Source organism: Nerophis ophidion, linkage group LG14 (assembly GCF_033978795.1).
Source record: "Nerophis ophidion isolate RoL-2023_Sa linkage group LG14, RoL_Noph_v1.0, whole genome shotgun sequence".
Classification (NCBI taxonomy): domain Eukaryota; kingdom Metazoa; phylum Chordata; class Actinopteri; order Syngnathiformes; family Syngnathidae; genus Nerophis; species Nerophis ophidion.
In genome coordinates this window covers 19940442-19962576 of record NC_084624.1, presented here as the reverse complement: position 1 = coordinate 19962576, position 22135 = coordinate 19940442, and the positions used below count along the sequence as shown (strand labels likewise).

General features: G+C 38.7%; 2 protein-coding genes across 2 annotated transcripts in view; one reads left to right on the top strand and one right to left on the bottom strand.

The window, feature by feature from the left end:
• Window positions 1-211: 211 nt before the first annotated feature.
• Window positions 212-10626, top strand: parla (presenilin associated, rhomboid-like a). The gene is made up of 10 exons (XM_061920083.1): window positions 212-350; window positions 2405-2576; window positions 2787-2891; window positions 2971-3103; window positions 3176-3271; window positions 3354-3503; window positions 9635-9705; window positions 9772-9873; window positions 9941-10038; window positions 10104-10626. The coding sequence occupies exons 1-10, from the start codon at window positions 271-273 to the stop codon at window positions 10237-10239; spliced, it is 1143 nt and encodes a 380-aa protein (XP_061776067.1). The 5' UTR covers window positions 212-270; the 3' UTR covers window positions 10240-10626.
• Window positions 10627-14230: 3604 nt separating this feature from the next.
• Window positions 14231-22135, bottom strand: part of extl2 (exostosin-like glycosyltransferase 2) — a 20645-nt gene continuing 12740 nt past the window's right edge. Inside the window, exons 3-5 of the mRNA XM_061920082.1 lie at window positions 21481-21551; window positions 14874-14989; window positions 14231-14800 (exon numbers count right to left, since the gene is read on the bottom strand). Coding sequence (XP_061776066.1) covers window positions 14407-14800; window positions 14874-14989; window positions 21481-21551 — 581 coding nt within the window. The 3' untranslated portion in view covers window positions 14231-14406. The remainder of the gene's footprint in view (window positions 14801-14873; window positions 14990-21480; window positions 21552-22135) is intronic.

Sequence of the window (22135 nt, the reverse complement as noted above, 5' to 3'; positions counted from 1 at the left end):
AAAAGATGCTGCCTTCAATGACGCCACAGTGTCCGTTTTTAAAAAAACTATATAAAACATACTAGATACAATAGACGTGCCCCTGTACATTTGCTACATAAAAATATTTGTATATATTTATTTTCCTTCTCCCTTTACTATATTTTTCCCCCAAAAGCAATATTGAATCTTTGGGAGACCGCAGAAAACCCCAAGCCGCAGCAGTCTTGAACGTATTATGAAAACTCTCAGAGTGGGCGGGGCTTCCGGTTGAGGTCAACACAAATAAACATGGCGTGGAGAGGATTCGTCGTGAAATGGGCTCAAACAAACGTAATTACAGCTAAAAATGTAACTCCGCGAGGTTCCAGGTCAGTAAATAAAATACCAAAAAGGTGGTGTGAAAAGAGGAACAGTGGAATAGTGTTTGTGGTTAGCTAACAGTTCTGTCATTGGGTACCGTCATGTAACTTTCAACGCCAGCTCGGCAGTTGTGTTGTTATTGTTGTTACATATATTTCTGCTAATTGTATGTTATAGCTTGTTTAAATAGTATTGTGTAATGTTCATCGCCATAAAGCAGGTTTGTCATACTCGTTTTCATTGAGAGCCACATTCCAGTTATGGCTGATCTCAAGAGGGCCGCTTGTTACAGTGAATATATATTAATTGTATCATGTATAATATTCCACAATTCCTTATCGATTTGATTATTCATTTCTTTATGAACAATGCAATTGAAGGATAACGTCAGGAGGGCAACCATTTTATTCTAACAAAAAATGTTGGAAATAGATAATGCACCTGGGGATAGGTTGATTGGCAACACTAAATTTGCCCTAGTGTGTGAATGTGAGTGTGAATGTTGTCTGTCTATCTGTGTTGGCCTTGCGATGAGGTGGAGACTTGTCCAGGGTGTACCCCACCTTCTGCCCGATTGTAGCTGAGATAGGCACCAGCACCCCCCACAACCCCAAAGGGAATATGCGGTAGGGAATGGATGGACAGATAATACAGGAGTGTTGCAACATTTTCCCAACAAGGGCCACACTAAAGTCAAAGAATTGGGGAATTTTGAGAAGTTTATTTTGTAAATGCCAGAGTTCTTAGTGTCAAATTTTGTAGGGTTTTTTAGCAGTATAGCAGAAATTTTAGCTCGTTTTACATTTTTAATGAGCCAACAAAACTAGAACTGCCGGCCGCAATTTGGACACCCCTGTGTTAAAATAACGTTTTTTGCATGATTAGATTGTTGTCAAGCTTAAAAGACATGCAATTGCATGCAAGGCATACACATTTTCTGTCTAAATTGAAAGAATGAATATGTTTATTAAGAAAGATGAAGTGCTTTATTAAAGGCCTACTGAAATGAGATTTTCTTATTTAAACAGGGATAGCAGGTCCATTCTATGTGTCATACTTGATCATTTTGCGATATTGCCATATTTTTGCTGAAAGGATTTAGTAGAGAACATCCACGATAAAGTTCGCAACTTTCGGTGTTAAGAGAAAAGCCCTGCCTCTAGTGGAAGTCGCAGACGATGATGTCACATGTTGATGGCTCCTCACATATTCACATTGATTTTAATGGGATGCCTCCGAGAAAACGACAATTTCCCCATTAATTTGAGCGAGGATGAAAGATTTGTGTTTGACGATATTGATAGCGACGGACTAGAAAAAAAGAAAAAAACGCGATTGCATTGGGATTCTGATGTTTTTAGACACATTTACAAGGATAATTCTGGGAAATCCCTTATCTTTCTATTGTGTTGACATTCGGTTGGGATCCATGTTCGCTGTGATCCATAGTAAAGTTTCACCCCTGTGAATTTTAAACAAAGAATCACCGTGTGTTTGTGTGGCTAAAGGCTAAAGCTTCCCAACTCCATCTTTCTACTGTGACTTCTCCAATATTAATTGAACAAATTGCAAAGAATTCAGCAACACAGATCTCCAAAATACTGTGTAATTATGCGGTTAAAGCAGACGACTTTTAAATGTGTGTGTGCGCAGCGCTCATATTCCCTAACAGCCCGTGACGTCAAGCGTACACGTCATCATTACGTGACGTTTTCAAGTAAAAACTCCCGGGAAATTTAAAATTGCAATTTAGTAAACTAAAAAGGCCGTATTGGCATGTGTTGCAATGTTAATATTTCATCATTGATATATGAACTATATATAGACCGCGTGGTGGGTAGTAATGGGTTTCAGTAGGCCTTTAATGCACATCATTTCTAGGCTTTTGCGGGACACATAAAACGAGGTGGCAAGCCAGAACTGGACCCTGAGCCTCGAGTTCGACATGTGCCATAGCGCAATGTCATTTTAAATCAATGGAACATTGACAAGCGCTTCAATTATTGTACTCTGCATAGCATAAATAAAGAATTTTGCTGTTTGTGCTTACCCTCATTTTAAGAGTGGACTCTTACAACCAACTGAGGCGTGGATTCCGTCATGAAGCTAAAAAAACAGAGACAAAGAAAGGCAACGTCAGCCCAGAAACACACAACACGTGTCCAACTGAACCTCCACCGCGACCTAATGTCCCCCTACGAAAGCTGCTTAAGCCACTGATGTTTACAGTCGGGGTAAGTTATTGACGGATGGCTGGAGGACAATATTTCTATCAGCATGTACAGTACTTCAGAAAAACAGTTGATTATCCAAGAAGTAGACCAGGCCCAGCATGACGTAATACTCCTTTGTGACAGTGGTACAATTATTTGAATCTACTTAAAATTCCATACTGTCGGTGTTATTACTTAAAATTGTGGAGTTGATATATTGTTTTGACTCAGTTTACAGGTTGTTCTTTTGGTGCTGCTGCCATCCTGCAATATGAGAGCATCAAGTCAAGAGTTAGGACTCTAAGAGATAAAGAGGAGCCGGAACAATTCCTTGAGGTGATGTTTGAATGACAAACAACACGGTTATGTTGTTTCTTTTTGAATGTCATTGAGCACCAGGATATGAACTTGGCAGGGCTCCGCAGACATGGTGCACTGGCACGACTGGTGGAACCAGCTGACGGGCTTCCAGCGCCAGCTCATCCTCCTCATGTCCGTAGCCGATGACCTCTGGGGCAGCCTCACTGAAGGCCAGAAAACCGTCTCAGGTGCTCCACCATGCTTTATCTGATTCCACATTTCTTTATGGTGGGGCGTATTTAATGGTGTTTTTTCCGCAGGTATTATTGCGCTCAATGCTGTAGTCCTGTGCTGCTGGCGGATCCCCTCGATGCAAAGAAGCATGCTAAAGTATTTTATATCCAACCCAGCCTCCAGTGAGAAGCATAGCAGAAAATTTCCATCTTCCGATTTGAAATGAAAGTATTTGACACTAGATGTTGTTTTTGTCTTTTCCAGAGAGGCAATGCTTTCCTATGGTCCTGTCCTGTTTTAGTCACTACTCCATCATCCACATGATGGCCAACATGTATGTCCTGTGGACATTTTCCTCTGGGATCGTCTCCCTTTTAGGGAGGGAACAGTTCCTCGCTGTCTACATGTCTGCTGGTAGGTCTGGAACACCCCTTCAATTCCTTACCACGTGGCATTCAGAAACATATGTTGTAATGTCTATATCAGTGGTTCTCACACTTTTTTTTTTTTACCAAGTACCACTTCAGAAAGAACTTCATGTACCACCATACCGGCCAACATTAAAATACGGTAGTGTAGTAGACCTAAGTATTCATTATGTACCACCATTTTGACCAACATTAAAATACAGTGGTGTGGTAGACCAAAGTATTCATAAAGTACCACTACAATGGCCAACATTAAAATACAGTATCATTAAGTACCACCATACTGACCAACATTAAAATACAATAGTGTAGTAGATTTAAGTATTCAGTAAGTACCACCATACTGACCAACATTAAAATACAATGGTGTGGATACCTAAGTATTCATTAAGTACCACTATTATACCACTATTAGGCCAACATTAAAATACAGTAGTGTAGTAGACCTAAGTATTCATTAAGCACCACTATAATGGCCGACGTTAAAATACAGTAGTGTAGTAGACCTAAGTATTCATTAAGCACAACTATAATGGCCAACATTAAAATACAGTAGTGTAGTAAACCTAAGTATTCATGAAGTACCACCATACTGACCAACATTAAAATACAGTTGTGTGGTAGACCTAAATATTCATTAAGTACCACTATAATGGCCAACATTAAAATAAAGTAGTGTAGTAGACCTAAGTATTAATTAAGTACCACCATACTGACCAACATTAAAGGCCTACTGAAATTAGATTTTCTTATTTTAACGGGGATAGCAGGTCCATTCTATGTGTCATACTTGATCATTTTGCGATATTGCCATATTTTTGCTGAAAGGATTTAGTAGAGAACATCCACGATAAGGTTCGCAACAGTCGGTGCTAAGAGAAATGCCCTGCCTCTACCGGAAGTCGCAGACGATGACGTCACATGTTGATGGCTACTCACATATTTACATTGATTTTAATGGGAGCCTGCAACAAACAGTGCTATTTGGACCGACAAAACGACAATTTCCCCATTAATTTGAGCGAGGATGAAAGATTTGTGTTTGAGGATATTGATAGCGACGGACTAGAAAAAAAAGAAAAGAAAAAAGTTCAACAAAAAAAAAACGCCATTGCATTGGGAAGGATTCCGATGTTTTTAAACACATTTACTAGGATAATTCTGGGAAATCCCTTATCTTTCTATTGTGTTGCTAGTGTTTTAGTGAGTTTAATATTACCTGATAGTCAGAGAAGTGTGTCCACTGGTGTGTTGACGTGCGGTGTGTCTGAGGGAAGTCACGAAGCTGCAGCAGGATGGAAGCTTCGCTGATATCCGGTAAGAAGCGACTTTTTAACCACAATTTTTTCACCGAAACCTGCTGGTTGTTATTTGGTCTGGATTCATGTCTGCTTGACCGCGCTGTGATCCATAGTAAATTTTCACCTCCGGGAATTTTAAACAAGTAATCACCGTGTGTTTGTGTGGCTAAAGGCTAAAGCTTTCCAACGCCATCTTTCATCTTTCCAATATTAATTGAACAAATTGCAAAAGATTCAGCAAAACAGATGTCCAAAATACTGTGTAATTAAGCCGTTTAAGCAGACGACTTTTAGCTGAGTGTGTGCGTAGTGCTCATACTTCCTGAAACCCTGTGACGTCTTGCGTGTACGTCATCATTACACGACGTTTCGAAGACGAAACTCCCGGGAAATTTAAAATTGTAATTTAGTAAACTAAAAAGGCCATATTGGCATGTGTCGCAATGTTAATATTTCATCATTGATATATAAACTATCAGACTGCGTGGTGGGTAGTAGTGGGTTTCAGTAGGCCTTTAAAATACAGTAAAGTAGTAGACCTAAGTATTCTTTAAGTACCACTATAATGGCCAACATTAAAATATAGTAGTGTAGTAGACCTAAGTATTCATTAAGTACCACTATAATGGCCAACATTAAAATACAGTAGTGTAGTAGACCTAAGTATTCATTAAGTACCACCATAATGAGAACATTAAAATACAGTACTGTAGTAGACCTAAGTATTCATTAAGTACCACCATAATGACAACATTAAAATACAGTACTGTAGTAGACCTAAGTATTCATTAAGTGCCACCATACTGACCAACATTAAAATACATTAGTGTAGTAGACCTAAGTATTCATTAAGTACCACTATAATGGCCAACATCACAATACAGTAGTGTAGTAGACCTAAGTATTCATTAAGTACCACCATAATGACAACATTAAAACACAGTACTGTAGTAGACCTAAGTATTCATTAAGTGCCACCATACTGACCAACATTAAAATACATTAGTGTAGTAGACCTAAGTATTCATTAAGTACCACTATAATTGCCAACATCAAAATACAGTAGTGTAGTAGACCTAAGTATTCATTAAGTACCACCATAATGACAACATTAAAATACAGTACTGTAGTAGACCTAAGTATTCATTAAGTACCACCATACTGACCAACATTAAAATACATTAGTGTAGTAGACCTAAGTATTAAGTACATCTATAATGGCCAACATTAAAATACAGTAGTGTAGTAGACCCAAGTATTCATTAAGTACCACCATAGTGACAACATCAAAATACAGTAGCGTAGTAGGGGTATGTATTCAGTAAAAAAAAGGCAGGGGTTTTATTTAACAAGTATATTTAATAGTTTTGTCTACTGTAACATTAAACACAATTTGAACAGTAACACTGTGTTTGAAAATAAAACACTGTACTTAAATTAAATAATTGTTTGTCGTACCATTAGATGGAGCCCACATACCAAGTGGTACACATAACAAAGTTTGAGACCCATTTGTTTATACTAACGGTAGAAAAGACCAATTAGTAAAATGAAAAAAATATCCATCCATCCATCCATTTCCTACCGCTTATTCCCTTTCGGGGTCGCGGGGGGCGCAAAAAAACAATGATGGCAATAACAAAGTTTGAGACCCATTTGTTTATACTAACGGTAGAAAAGACCAATTAGTAAAATGACAAAAACAATGATGGCAATAGCGTTAGCTTTTAAAGAAGATGATCAAAAATTGTCAATTTAACATTGAGTATTTCTTCGAATACAAAATTCCCACAATATTAATATTAGACATTTTTTTATTATTATTCTTTTATCTATGTTATTATTGTAATTATAACTGTATTTTTGTTTTAAAAAATTAAGTAAAAAAATAGAAACTGGTAAGTTTAGAATTCTTTGTGAATACAACTTTTTTCTCGGAAAATGTTTTCCCTCATGAAATTACAGTATTTGGTAGTATTTCAACTTTATTCTCTTCATTAAAGTCCATTCATCCATTTGGGGTCACGGGATTTGCTGGAGCCTATAAAATATTTTCCTTTTTTTATTACGTAAAATTGGTTTGTTTTTCAAATATTGAAACTTATTTTTTATTACTTTTTTGTAATGGTTTTAACAAAATCATAGAGTTGTCTTTTAAAATACTTTTTTAAAGAAATAAACAATAATTAAAAAAATAACTAAAGAGAAAAAATACATTAATAAAGGGAGAATTACAAAAAACTCTCATCCCTACATACTCCACCATATGTATGCAGCAGTGACGTGCAGTCAGGGGAGGCAGGTGAGGCGGGGCCTCAGGTGCCATCATGGAAAGAAAAAAAATGTAAAAAGAAAAAAAATTAATTAAATTGTTATATGTATCCAGTGATTATACTTTATAAAGTTATTTTCCATTTAACTTCACCAGTTTTAGATTCTTTTTATTCAAAATCGCTGAATTTTCACATTTGCCGTTCAAAGAGACTTGCGCTGAGTCACAGCCAGCTGAGCCTCCTGTGGATTGCGCAATGACTCGGCTAACTGCTGGCTGCTGTGCAGTGAGACTGTATTGCTATATGAATTATATTATACATTTCCATAGTTTAGTTAGCTGAGGTATATAATGTACAGTGTATTTTGTTAACTGTATGTGTGTAACGTATTTCTTGTGCTGAGCAATCATAAAACAGCTGCGAAGACGCACTGTGTGAGGCACCTGTTCTCCCGCCTCTTGGTGGTAGAGGGCGCTAGTGATCCCAGGGATCATTCTTGCAACTACTCGGTTGCAGAATAAGTGACAACAAGCTACAGTTAGCAAGTCAAATGCAGCGGCAGCGATCGTTTATTTTTTCCTCTCCCCCGGACTTTTAACATGGAGGATTACATACCGTATCTAAAATAAAATAGTTTTCTAAACTGAACTTTCAATCGAAGCAGGAGGTAATAATTAAAGGAAGACCAACGCCGGAGCTAAAAGGTTTGCTTCAGACAGTGATCTCCATCGAGACAGAGAGACTTTTAAAACTGAAGAAAGATATGGAAGACTTTTATAAACAAGTTATCGATGCTTTTGTTCAGAAGGAGCGGCGCATGGACTTCATTTATAAGTAAAGGTAAGACCATAATAACGTTTTTTTTTTTATTAAATGTGCTTTTTTGTGTGCTACAGTTTGTATGTGTAAAGAATGCTGGTATGAGCTTTTAAACATAACCCGTTAACTGCTGCCAATCAAATGGTGAAAAAGATACTCTTTAGGGTTCATATGTTTGTAAATCTGAGTCTGATGAAGTCAGTGCCCACCAGCCAGAAACCTCACCGCACGTCACTGGTATACAGAAGATTATACTCATCCTAATTGTACAGATATTATTGTACAAATATTGCAGCTTATAATTAAGTTTATTTGTCATAATCAATGTTGACAAAATCATTAAAAAAAAACTCCTCTTGAAATAGCTGAACAGTATTTTTGGGTTTCACATCAAATTTGATGTTGTTTTCATAAAGTTTCAACTAATCTTATAAATACACTAATTAAAAAGGACAAAACATTTTTTTTTCTATAATATTACCTTATTCTTCTTGTATTACAACTTAATTTTGTTTTTAATAATTTGCTACATTTTTTTAATAACTGCAACCAATAAATACATTTAGAATACTATTTCTATATAACAGGGGTCGGCAACCCGCGGCTCCGGGGCCGCATGCAACTCTTTGGCAACTCTGCTGCGGCTCAGCTGCACAATCGCCGACCCCCCAGATTGTTGCGGGGAGATCCCGGAATTCAATACCTCTCCCGGACATCACCCGGAGTCAACATTCTCCAATTTTCACTCGGACTACAATATTAAGGGCGCACCGTGATGATATTACTCTTAACGCCCTCTCGCCCGCCATTCATGGAATGCTATTTGCGTCCTCTTGAACGTCATCGCGCCCGCCATTTACGGAATGCTATTTGCGTGCTGACCGGACACATGCATTTCGCTGCTTCTATCGGCCCATGTATGAGATTGCAAGGCATACTGGGTGACATAGAGTACACTGACGGTTGTGATATAAACAACTTTAACACTCCCTGCGTGGTTGAGGTGGGCGGGGTTTGGTGCTCGCGGATTCTGGGTATTTGTTGTGTTGCGTTTATGTTGTGTTACTGTGAGGATTTTCTCCCGAAATGTGTTGGTCATTCTTCTTTTGTGTGGGTTCACAATGTGGCGCATATTAGTAGGAGTGTTAAAGTTGTTTATATCACAACCGTCAGTGTACTCTGTGTCACCCAGTGTGCCTTCCAGTCGTTTGCGTACATCTGCGGAAGCCTCTCACAACATGTTGCTGGACTGGCAAGCAGTTTGTACATGTTGTAGAAGGTGTCTAAGGAAATGGCTTCATAGCATGCCCTTATTTTTGTCATCTGGGTGACCATCAGCAGATATTGGCGAGAATAGTTGCGGCTCCCATTGTCTTCCTCATTTTGTGAAACTGGTCAAAATGGCTCTTTGAGTGGTAAAGGTTGCCGACCCCTGCTATATAACAAGGTCTTATTCTGTACTGCAATAGTATTGTAAAACTCACTAAATGTGTACTGATGTCATTTCTCCCTAAAATTACTGCTTTATGCTCACAAAATGCCATCCTTACTGTTGTGTATGTTTTTACTTTGAAAACTAACACACCTTTGTAGCATCATTTGCAAAAGGACAAAACAACAAGGGATGGTGCATTAAGAGAATATATGATCTTGTCTGGGAGAACTAGAAAGACTAATAATAAAGTAAATAAACTAAAAATAACTTTCTTATTATTTCCTCCTAGGTGTGATTTCCACCATGGTTAGCTACGTGTGTAAAGCAGCCTCAGGACGCATTTATCCTTCATTAGGAGCGGTGAGACTCTTCTTACATTTGAACTAATGAAGGGTAAAGATGAAGTTCAACCCCTGGATTCTTCAGTCAGGTGCAGTCATGGCGGTGCTGGCTGCTTTCTGTGCAAATGTGCCGGAAGCCAAACTGGGCATTCTTTTCCTCCCTGGGTTGTCTGTAACAGCAGGGAATGTGAGTATGTGCATCGTGCAGGCAAGACGTGTGAATAATGTACACGTGATGCTTTTCACTTCCACAGGTTATTAAAGCAGTTGTTGCTGTGGACACAGTCGGGCTGCTGTTGGGATGGCGGTTAGTGGACCACGCTGCTCACCTTGGCGGAGCTCTCTTTGGAGCGTAAGTCTTTAGTTTTTTTTTTCCAAGTCCTAATCGTCACTGAGATTGTATTTCCCACTGCGCAGCTGGTATGTCACCTACGGCCACAAACTGATCTGGAGCAAGAGGGAGCCTCTTGTCAAGATCTGGCACGACATTCGCTCTCCTGGACGCGGAGGGTCCAGACCTGGAGGCAGAGAAGGGCCATACAGACCTAACTGACGCTCCTTTTTGCTTGGACGTGATTACTGGCTTCAGGACACTTTTTATTCAGTGAGATGGTGCTTCCAATGTTTAATAATACTTTTCTATTCATTTGCATTCATAGTAAAGGTATTTATTTCTGGTGACAAATGTGTTGCTCCTACCTCTTCAACCCCTATCAACTACATTTTTAAGCAAAAGCCCATCAGTAAAGATAACCTCAAGTTAGTTAACATCTAACCTTTTTTAGTCATTGTATCTCTTTCTAATGTGTACGAGAGACCTCACTTTGCCCACTGACTTCAACACTGATAAAAGTATGACTTTATCATATTGGGTGTCATCTGAGCTAACATTATTGAAACCTGGTTTTCTTTTCTACATAAAGTGCATATCCAGAAAGTATTCACAGCGCTTCACTTTTTCCACATTTGTATGTTACAGCCTTGCTCCAAAATGGAATAATTTCATGTTTTTTTCTACGCACATTATCCCATAACATACTTGCCAACCCTCCCGGATTTTCCAGGAGACTCCCGAAATTCAGCGCCTCTCCCGAAAATATCCTGAAATTCAGGCGAAGCTGGAGGCCACGCCTCCTCCAGCTCAATGCGGACCTGAGTGACGTGTACAAAGAGCGTATCTGCCCAATGACGTCATAACTGTAGAATGCTCGAGGGCAAGTTATTGGTTTTTTATGTGGGTTTATTGTTAGGCAGTTTCATTATCGTCCTTCCAGCGCGGTAAAACAACACACAATAGCAGTCTGAATTCGTCTACCTAAAGCAGTTCGTCTGCCAAACAACAATGTGTTGTGACACTTTTAAACAGGACAATACTGCCATCTAGTGTACATGCATATGGTTAGAAAAACAAGGATGGAATATTCAACCCTCAACTCAACAATGAGTAGATGAGTGTTATATGTGTGTGTAAATGTGTAAATAAATGAACACAGAGTCAAGTATTTCTTTTATATATATATATATATATATATATATATATAGCTAGAATTCACTGAAAAACAAGTATTTCTTATATATATATATATATTAAATACTTGACTTGGTGAATTTAGCGGTAGATACTCCTCCCTTCTTAACCACGCCCCCCACCTCCCGAAATCGGAGGTCTCAAGTTTGGCAAGTATGTACCATAATGACCATGTGAAATGTGTTATTTATTGAAACTGAAAAATCACATGTACATAAGTTTTCACAGCATTTGCTCAATATTTTGTTGATGCACCTTTGGCAGCCTCAAGTCTTTTTGAATATCATGCCACAAACTTGGCACACCTATCTTTGGACAGTTGCAACCATTCCTCTTTGCAGCACCTCTCAAGTTGGATGGGAAGTGTTGGTTTTCATTCAGATTAGTTAGAACAGACAGAAAAATAAATGCAGCAATATACAGAGACAATCCGGATGAAAAACCATGTCCATCTAATATAATGGAGCATGTTTGGAGGAAACCAGGCAATACCATCCCTACAGTGAAGCATGGTGGTGGCAGCATCATGCTGTGGGGATGTTTCACAGCGGCAGTAACTGGGAGACTAGTCAGGATAGAGGAAAAGATATACACAGCACTGTACAGAAACATCCTGGATGAAAACCAACGCTTCCCATTCAACCTGATGGAGTTTGAGAGGTGCTGCAAAGAGGAATGGTTGCAACTCTCCAAAGATAGGTGTGCCAGCTGAGCTTGTGGCATCGTATTCAAAAAGACCTGAAGCTGTAATTGCTGCTAAAGGTGCATCAACAAAGGATTGATGTCAATACTTATGTACATAAGATTTTTTGGGGTGTGTAATATTTAATAAAATAACAAAAATGTTTTTTATAAAAAAGTCAAATTGTCATTATAGGGTATTGTGTGTAGAATTTTGAGGACAAAAATGAATTGATTCCATTTTGTAATAAGGCTGTCAAGCCCCTGCTTGAGTTCCGCCTGGGACACAAACCCGAAGGATGGATCCGACTTAGATTGTGGTCATTAACAATTCGTATTGATGTCCTGTATGAAGTATTGATCACTGGTCCAATATGCACAAAGTTTGTTATATAATCAATGATTGCTAATACTCATTTGTGCATCCCTATGTCAAGGTGAGATCAAAAGTAAGAGCTCATATGCAACAAATGTGAAATTATTTCAAATACATCTAAGAGGTACCGCAATAGAATCGTGATACTATCAGTTCGCCTTCGCGGAGGACGCCGTTTGGTGTCTGCGGCTTTAATGCTCATGAACAATGCTTGTCCACACCACTTCCCTTCTAAAGTGTGTGGCTCCAACAAGCATTACTTATCACTTTATCCACCTTTTTTTACATTTACACTGCAACTTTGCTCTTGTCCAACGCAGTATATATTTGATATTACTGACAACAAAGAAACATTAAGGAGTCAAACAGGAAGGCACAAACGTTAGCAACATTAGCATAGCTGTGTGCGCTAACAGTAGTACCTCATATCCGAGTTTATCATGCTAGGTTACCCTATGAAGAGTAACAAATTGATCAAACTTACAGCTTTCTCGTGAGTTGCAGGCTTCAATCTTAAAATGTTAGAAGAGATTCTCGCTTTATTTTTAAACTCCATTTTCCTTTAGGATACAAAGGCGGGCACTTCTCCCCTCGAGGCGGGTCCTTGATGACGTCACCAAGGTGCCTCTAAAAAGACTGGGGGGAAACTTGTAACAGCATGTTAAATATTTATTTTTTTAAACCTGATTGTAAATAATCACAGGGGATTACCTAATTGGACTATTTAAATAATACATTTTAAACTTTAAAAAAACGACCCATATATGTGGACATTAATGTAATTTTTAATGTTGGAATGTCATTTATAAAAGGGTTACTTGAATGCACTGCATTTATTTGCTCAAAACAGTTTCATCAAAAATTCAGTAGGGGTGAAATTTGCACACTAGTCAGAGTCTCCACTCATCTTTGCACTGACTATGCATCGCCATGACGACTGACTGAGCCGCCTTTCAGGTAACCATCCAGGTAAAGAGGTGTGGTTAAATAAACGATTAGTGCAGTCTTTTGTCAGATTCTTCACATGAATTGGCTCATTATGGACAGCCCAGGTAAAAAGCAGATAAAGTAGCAATGAAAGGAATCGACATACAAAAGTAGGGCTTAGTACCTTTAAAGTGGCCACTAAATTGTTGTGGGACTTAGAACTGCTGAAATGTAGTACAGTATAATAGCACTGGGTAAATAAATGTAATACGAGCATCGTGTTGTTTTTGTACTTACAGTGAGGGAAAAAAGTTTTGTGCAAGTTCTCCCACTTAAAATGATGACGGAGGTCTGTAATTTTCATCATAGGTACACTTCAACTGTGAGAGACAGAATGTGAATTTTTTTTTCCAGAAATTCACATTGTAGGAATTTTAAAGAATTTATTTGTAAATTATTTTGGAAAATAAGTATTTGGTCAACAATTCAAAGCTCTCACTGATGGAAGGAGGTTTTGCCTCAAAATCTCACGATACATGGCCCCATTCAGTCTTTCCTTAACACGGATCAATCGTCCTGTCCCCTTAGCAGAAAAACAGCCCCAAAGCATGATGTTTCCACCCCCATGCTTCACAGTAGGTGTGGTGTTCTTGGGATGCAACTCAGTATTCTTCTTCCTCAAAACACGACGAGTTAATACCAAAAAGTTCTATTTTGGTTTCATCTGACCACATGACATTCTCTCAATCTTCTGCTGTATCATCCATGTATCCATTTTGGTATAAACTCAACTCGTCGTGTTTGGAGGAAGAAGAATACTGAGTTGCATCCCAAGAACACCACACCTACTGTTAAGCATGGGGGTGGAAACATCATGCTTTGGGGCTGTTTTTCTGCTAAGGGGACAGGACGATTGATCCGAGTTAAGGAAAGAATGAATGGGGCCATGTATCGTGAGATTTTGAGCCAAAACCTCCTTCCATTAGTGAGAGCTTTGAATGGTTGACTAAATACTTATTTTCCACCATCATTTACAAATAATTTCTTTGAAATTCTTACAATGTGAATTCCTGGATTTTTTTTTTCATATTCTGTCTCTCATAGTTGAAGTTTACCTATGATGAAAATTACAGACCTCTGTCATCATTTTAAGTGGGAGAACTTGCACAATCGGGTGACTAAATACTTTTTTGCCCCACTGTATGTACTCAGCATTTACTTTTGTGGTTGGCATAGCTCGGGAAGCCAAACTGGGCGACCATGAGGTTGGAGTAGTGAAGAGGCATTACACCATAAATGTGCGCCAACCTATTGAGGCAGTAAGACCTCTGCAGGAGGTGTTCAGGCCGATGCCACAAGCCCTGGAAGCCGCTGCTGGCGTCTTTCTCCAGGTTGCGCATGTCCACGGGCTTGACGAACACTCCCGAGGGTCTGCTGGCGCCAGAGAGCTTCCTCAGATGCATGGCAACCACAAAGTTCATGGCGATGTCGTCGCAGTTCCGCGTCGCATCCACCAGAGCGTGCACCGCCGCGGGTTGCTCCTGGAACATGTTGAGGTAGCGGCGGTGGAAGAAGGAGGCACTGATAAGCACCATGGAATATCTGGGGACAGCAAGAAGGAGAGCGTTGGTTTGAAGGTGGACTCAAACGCACAAATCCTAAAATTCTGCCTTACTTGTCTCCTCCTGCGCTTTCTGGATCCTGCAGCTCAAAGCTCCCATAACTGTACACGCCTGCTGCACTTGCCACATGTCTTCGCGGCACACATCCAACTATTTGCTCCGGAAATTGCTGTGAAGTAAACATTTGCACAAGAGCGTGTCCATGAATACTTTTATTCAAGTAAGTGCACATAGTTGGAGTGTGTGCTCAACAAAAGCCAATACTTTCACCTAATCATTAATGACGATACTGAAATATCGATACCAGTTCTTTATGCTCTCATATCGATTTTTTAGATCAGGTGTGTCCAAACGTTTACCTTTAAGTGCTGCATTGCCTACTAAAATATGCGAGGGACATATTGATATTTTTTTTATTTAAAAAATGTTAAATATGAAATATTAACAGTGTTTATTATTGTTGTAATTTTGCAAATGAAGTCATAAGTTAGCATTACTTTTTTTTTTTTTATTTTAAATTAACTTTGTTTATATTTTAAATATATCTTATTTGTATTTTGAGATCTTCTAATAGCTTAGATCAGGATGGTCTAAAGTTTTCCACCAAGGGCCACATACAGAAAAGTCCAATGTTTTGCTGTTTATTCTTCCAGTTCTGTTGTTGTTGTTTTTTTTTATATGGATATGTTCTTATTTGAAAAGACAACTTTTTTAAATTGGGCTGACACGTTATGTATATTTGTACAAAGTATCGGATCAGTATCGCTGATGCCAGCCTGAATTGTACTTGGTATCGGATCGGAAAGAAAATCAGTGGTATCCCACATAACAAGACGTGTGGCTGTAAGCACCCTCCTAATGTAGTTCATATGAACGCCACAAGATGGCAGTAGCTTCATTTGAAGTATCAGGATGAGTCAGCAGCTGTGTGTGTGAAACTAATCATGTATTCACATTTGTTTTCTGCAAGTACAGTGGGGCAAAAAAGTATTTAGTCAGCCACCGATAGTGCAAGTTCTCCCACTTAAAATGATGACAGAGGTCTGTAATTTTCATCGTAGGTACACTTCAACTATGAGAGACAGAAATTCACATTGTAAAAATTTTAAAGAATTTATTTGTAAATTATGGTGGAAAATAAGCATTTGGTCAATAACAAAAATTCAACTCAATACTTTGTAATATAACCTTTGTTGGCAATAACAGAGGTCAAACGATTACTATAGGTCTTTACCAGGTTTGCACACACAGTAACTGGTATTTTGCCCCATTCCTTTATGCAGATCTTCTCAAGAGCAGTGATGTTTTGGGGCTGTCGCCGAGGAACACAGACTTTCAACTCCCTCCACAGATTTTCTAAGGGGTTGATGTCTGGAGACTGGCAAGGCCACTCCAGGACTTTCAAATGCTTTTTACGGAGCCATTCCTTCGTTGCCCGGGCGGTGTGTCATTGTCATGCTGGAAGACCCAGCCACGTTTCATCTTCCAAGCTCTCACTGATGGAAGGAGGTTTTGGCTCAAAATCTCACGATATATGGCCCCATTCATTCTTTCCTTAACACGGATCAGTCCTTTTCCCCCTTAGCAGAAAAACAGCCCCAAAGCATGATGTCTCCACCTCCATGCTTCACAGTAGGTGTGGTGTTCTTGGGATGCAACTCAGTATTCTTCTTCCTCCAAACACGGCGAGTTGAGTTTATACCAAAAAGTTATATTTTGGTTTCATCTGACCACATGACAGTCTCCCAATCCTCTGCTGTATCATCCATGTGCTCTCTGGCAAACTTCAGATGGGCCTGGACATGCACGGGCTTAAGCAGGGGGACACGTCTGGCACTGCAGGATTTGATTCCCTGTCGGCGTAGTGTGTTACTGATGCTAACCTTTGTTACTTTGGTCCCAGCTCTCTGCAGGTCATTCACCAGGTCCTCCCTTGTGGTTCTGGGATTTTTGCTCACAGTTGTCATGATCATTTTGACCCCACGGGATGAGATCTTGCGTTGAGCCCCAGATTGAGGGAGATTATCAGTGGTCCTGTATGTCTTCCATTTTCTCATGATTGCTCCCACGGTTGATTTTTTCACACCAAGCTGCTTGCCTATTGTATATTCCCTCTTCCCAGTCTGGTGCAGGTCTACAATTATTTTAATGGTATCCTTCGACAGCTCTTTGGTCTTGGCCATAGTGGAGTTTGGAGTCTGACTGTTTGAGACTGTGGACAGGCGTCTTTTATACAGATAACGAGTTCAATCAGGTTCCATTAATACAGGTAACGAGTGGAGGACAGAAGAGCTTCTTAAAGAAGAAATTACAGGTCTGTGAGAGCCAGAGATCTTCCTTGTTTGAAGTGACCAAATACTTATTTTCCACCATATTTTACAAATAAATTATTTAAAATTCCTACAATGTGAATTCCTGGATTTTTTTTCACATTCTGTCTCTCACAGTTGAAGTGTACCTATGATGAAAATTACAGACCTCTGTCATCATTTTAAGTGGGAGAACTTGAACAATCGGTGGCTTACTAAATACTTTTATGCCCCACTGTAAATCTCTATGAAATGTGCTTTGTCCATGTCTAATACAAATCCATTTGCATCATTTCCTGTGGCAAAAAGGTTTTGGTCTTTGTCACACCTTTTACAATGGGTAACTAAGGAAAACTGAGACCTCTGTATTTTTGTTCTGACATGTTTTTATCTATTTGATAGTCTTGTTGTAATCCAGTCCTCCTAGAATTTTGAGGGATTTTTTCTGTGATTGTTGCGGCCTAAAATGCCCGAATTTGCAACAGCTTTTTCAGAAAGCAGAATCAACTTGTGATTTGATGATTTAGTTCTCAATGTTTGAAATGTTCCTTTTAACTTTAAAAGCTCAGAATTGCAACTTAAATGGCAAACCAAATACTGTATTGATGTTTTACACCATAGAGTGGTAAAAGCACATACTGTAAATTTTGAGACACTCAACCACAACTTTTTTACTTTTTTCCTACACTTTGCACCCTGCGGCTTATAATACGGTGCGGCTAATGTATGCTTTTTTTTCTGCTAATTGCCATAATCTTTTGTGTTCAATAATTTTCTTTCAACCCAAGCAGATGACTGAAATAGTCTGTTATTGTTTGTGCTATGGCGCCATCTTTTGTAAGATATGTAAGTGCTGCTGTTTGAAAACGTACTTCCTGTTTTGCCCTAAACAGAAAGTCAATCCGTCCATAGCGTTTTCTACTCAAAAGGGTTCTTCATTCATCATTCCAAGCAGGTTTTACAATATAACTAAAACAATTCATACTTACTAAATAGTTCCGTGTGTGATGTCTGCAGGAGTGTTTTCATGCAGATTTCATGCATATTTATACTTGATATTTTAATGGGAAGAAGCTAACGTCATTAGCATTAGCTTATATCCTAACACGTCTACAAGTGTCAGTGTTAATAATATTAACTGACAACAGCATTCTTTTTTTATTCTTCCAGTTTCAAAAATCCCTCAATAAATTCACCGAAACGTGTCTTGGACTCATTGAGTTTGTTTAGCTGATTGGAGAGCTAACTTCCGCAGCTAGTGGGTCCATGACGGTGACTTCTTTTTTGTTTGATCACCCGTTTAACTGCCAAATTACAGGAATTGTTTGACAACTAAAAAGTTAATAGTTAAAGTTCCAATGATTGTCACACACACACACGAGGTGTTGCGAAATTATTCTCTGCATTTGACTCATTACCCTTGATTACCCCCTGAGAGGTGAAGGGAGCAGTGAGCAGCAGAAATGGCCACGCCTTGGAATCATTTCTGGTGATTCAACCCCCAATTCCAACCCTTGATGCTGAGTGTCAAGCAGAGAGGTAATGGGTACCAATTGTACAGTCTTTGGTATGACTCGGCCGGGGTTTGAACTCACGACTTACCGATCTCAGGTATGTCAATCGACATTAAAAAAATCTTTCTGTGTAAATAACTTATTTCACAACATTTATAGCTGCGGCTTATAGTCCGGTGTGGCTAATATATAGATATTTTTTTTTCTCATAAAATTAGTGGGGGCTGCCTATATAACGGTGCTCTCTACAGTGTGGAAATACAGCTCGTGTTTAAATTACTGTACTGCTTAAATTTATTATACAGTGAATAATAGTAACCAGAAAAGGCAATTTTGTTAGAAATGTTGTGTGAATACTGACAAGCCGAACTGAAACACTAACAGTTAGCATGCTAGCCAGATAGTGTCAAGTAGCAAAATATATTCATTTTAGGGGTGTATATCTGCAAAATGGGCTAAAAAAAAAAAAAAAAGTAGCATGTCAACGATAGGCCAGCGTCAAGTACAAAAGTATGAGTCTGAGATCTATACCTGCAAAATTAACTAAAAAAGCTAGCATTTTTGTTGGTAAAAGGATAAGAGATTATCATCACACTTCAACATCTCTGTCATATGAACGTTGCCTCTTTGTTAGGTCAGAGTTATAAATCAGAATACTTAGTATACTTAGTTGATTACTTACCCTGGATAAATAAAGCTTAAATAAATACAAGACTACATGTAAGCGAGGAAGTAAATGTTTATATATTACATTACCCAGAAGGCTTAGCATTGTAGACAGGAACAGGAAATAGGACCCCAGTTGTGCTGTTGAGGCAATAAAGAGTTGACATATTGTTACGTGTTGCTGTTCCTGCTTCATCTATCCAAGAAACAAACCTGTTTCGATTGGACCAGGGATTCTCAAACTGTGGTACAAGTACCACTAATGGTACGCGGGCTCCATCTAGTGGTATGCCAAAGAAACATTTGAATTAAGTGTAGTGGGTTTTTTTCCCAAACAGTGTAACTGTTAAAACTGTGTGTAATCTCGCAGTGGCCGAAAATATGAAATATACTTGTGATATAAACATCTGCCATGTTTTTACTGAATATTTAGGCCTACTACACTACTGTATTTTAATGATGATCATTTAATGTTGTCATTATGGTAGTACTTAATGAATACTTATGTCTACTACACTACTGTATTTTAATGTTGTCATTATGGGGGTACTTTTATGTAGGTCTCCTACACTACTGTATTTAAAGGCCTACTGAAATGAGATTTTCTTATTTAATCGGGGATAGCAGGTTGTATGTGTCATACTTGATCATTTCGCGATATTGCCATATTTTTGCTGAAAGGATTTAGTATAAAACATCGACGATAAAGTTCGCAACTTTTGGTCGCTAATAAAAAAAGTCTTGCCTGTACTGGAAGTAGCAGACGATGTGCGTGTGACGTCACGGGTTAGGGCTCCTCGCATCCTCACATTGTTTACGATCATAGCCAGCAGTAGCTAGAGCTATTCGGACCGAGAAAGCGACAATTTCCCCATTAATTTGAGCGAGGATGAACGATTCGTGGATGAGGAAATTTAGAGTGAAGAGTGAAGGACTAGAAAAAAAAAAAAAAGGTGATTGCAGTGGGAGCGATTCAGATGTTTTTAGACACATTTACTAGGATAATTCTGGGAAATCCTTTATCTGCTTATTGTGTTGCTAGTGTTTTAGTGAGTTAAATAGTACCTTAAAGTCAGATGAGTGTGGCCACGAGTATGTTGCACCAGTCTCTGAGGGAAGTCTCAGCAGCTGCAGCAGGACAGAATCTCCGCTGATCTCCGGTAAGAGCCGACTTATTACCACAATTTGCTCACCGAAAACTGCCGGTTGACATGTAGTCAGGATCCATCTTCGCTTGACCGCTCTGATCCATAGTAAAGCTTCACCTCAGGGAATTTTAAACTAGGAAACACCGTGTGTTTGTGTGGCTAAAGGCTAAAAGCTTCCCACCTCCATCTTTCTACTTTGACTTCTCCATTACTAATTGAACAAATTGCAAAAGATTCAGCAACACAAATATCCAGAAAACTGTTTGATTATGCGATTAAAGCAGACTACTAATAGGTTGGATCGGGCTGGAAAATAATGTCCGATACAACCCGAGACGTTAACGCACGCGTCATCATACCGCGATGTTTTCAAGACGACACTTCGCGGGAAATTTAAAATTGCAATTTAGTAAACTAAAAAGGCCGTATTGGTATGTGTTGCAATGTTAATATTTCATCATTGATGTATAAACTATCAGACTGTGTGGTCGGAAGTAGTGGGTTTCAGTAGGTCTTTAATGTTGTCATTATGGTGGTACTTCATGAATCCTTAGGTCTACTACACTACTGTATTTAATGTCATTTTTGTGGTACTTTATGAATAGTTGGGTCTCCTACACTACTGTATATTCATAGTAGTACTTGGAGAGGCAGGTGTTTTCTGAGGTGCTACTAACAGTGTGAGATTAGACGGGTGACGTGCTGGTTTGAGCGACGCTTAAAGACAAAGTCGGGGCATTAGACAAAGTTGTTAGGCTGCACATAATTGGGCAGGATTAGTTGAATTGGCGCGATTGTGAATTTGTGAAGGGACTGATAATCGCACCACAGAAAGAAGTAAATGTAATTTCAATGCTCCATATGTCTTGGACTGAACTTGAATTGAAAAAAAAATCTTGAATACTGGTCTAATTGACACTTTTGTAAAGAGCATTTTACCCCCCATTTCCGATATCTCCAGTTTTCGGATTACCATTAGAGCATTGACAGTAGATCATGCACATTGTCATTGAAGAGTTTTACCTTCCAAACAGTGAAAGCAAAGCTGATGTCAGGAACGCTGAGCAGAGTGTCGTCATCCAGCACCAACACAGCTGAAGTGCAAGCACAGACGTGATGGATTTGTTACAATAAGTAGGGTTGTGTATATATATATATATATATATATATATATATATATATATACACACATATACATAAACACATACACACAGACAGAAATATGTGTATATATATATATATACACCAAACAATTGTATATACATGTATATATGTATATATATATGTTTACATTTGTGTGAGTATATGTATATATATATATATATATAGTGAATTATATTTTATATAGCGCTTTTCTCAAGTGACTCAAAGCGCTTTACATAGTGACACCCAATATCTAAGTTACATTTAAACCAGTGTGGGTGGCACTGGGAGCAGGTGGGTAAAGTGTCTTGCCCAAGGACACAACGGCAGTAACTAGGATGGCACAAGCGGGAATCGAACCTGCAACCCTCAAGTTGCTGGCACGGCCACTCTACCAACCGAGCTAATATATATATATATATGTATATATATGTGTGTGTTTACATATATTTATATATATATATGCAGTATGTACACACATTGTTGAGTCTCTTTTTTAATGCAAAAATGAAACAAGATTAAAATAGATTTTTAA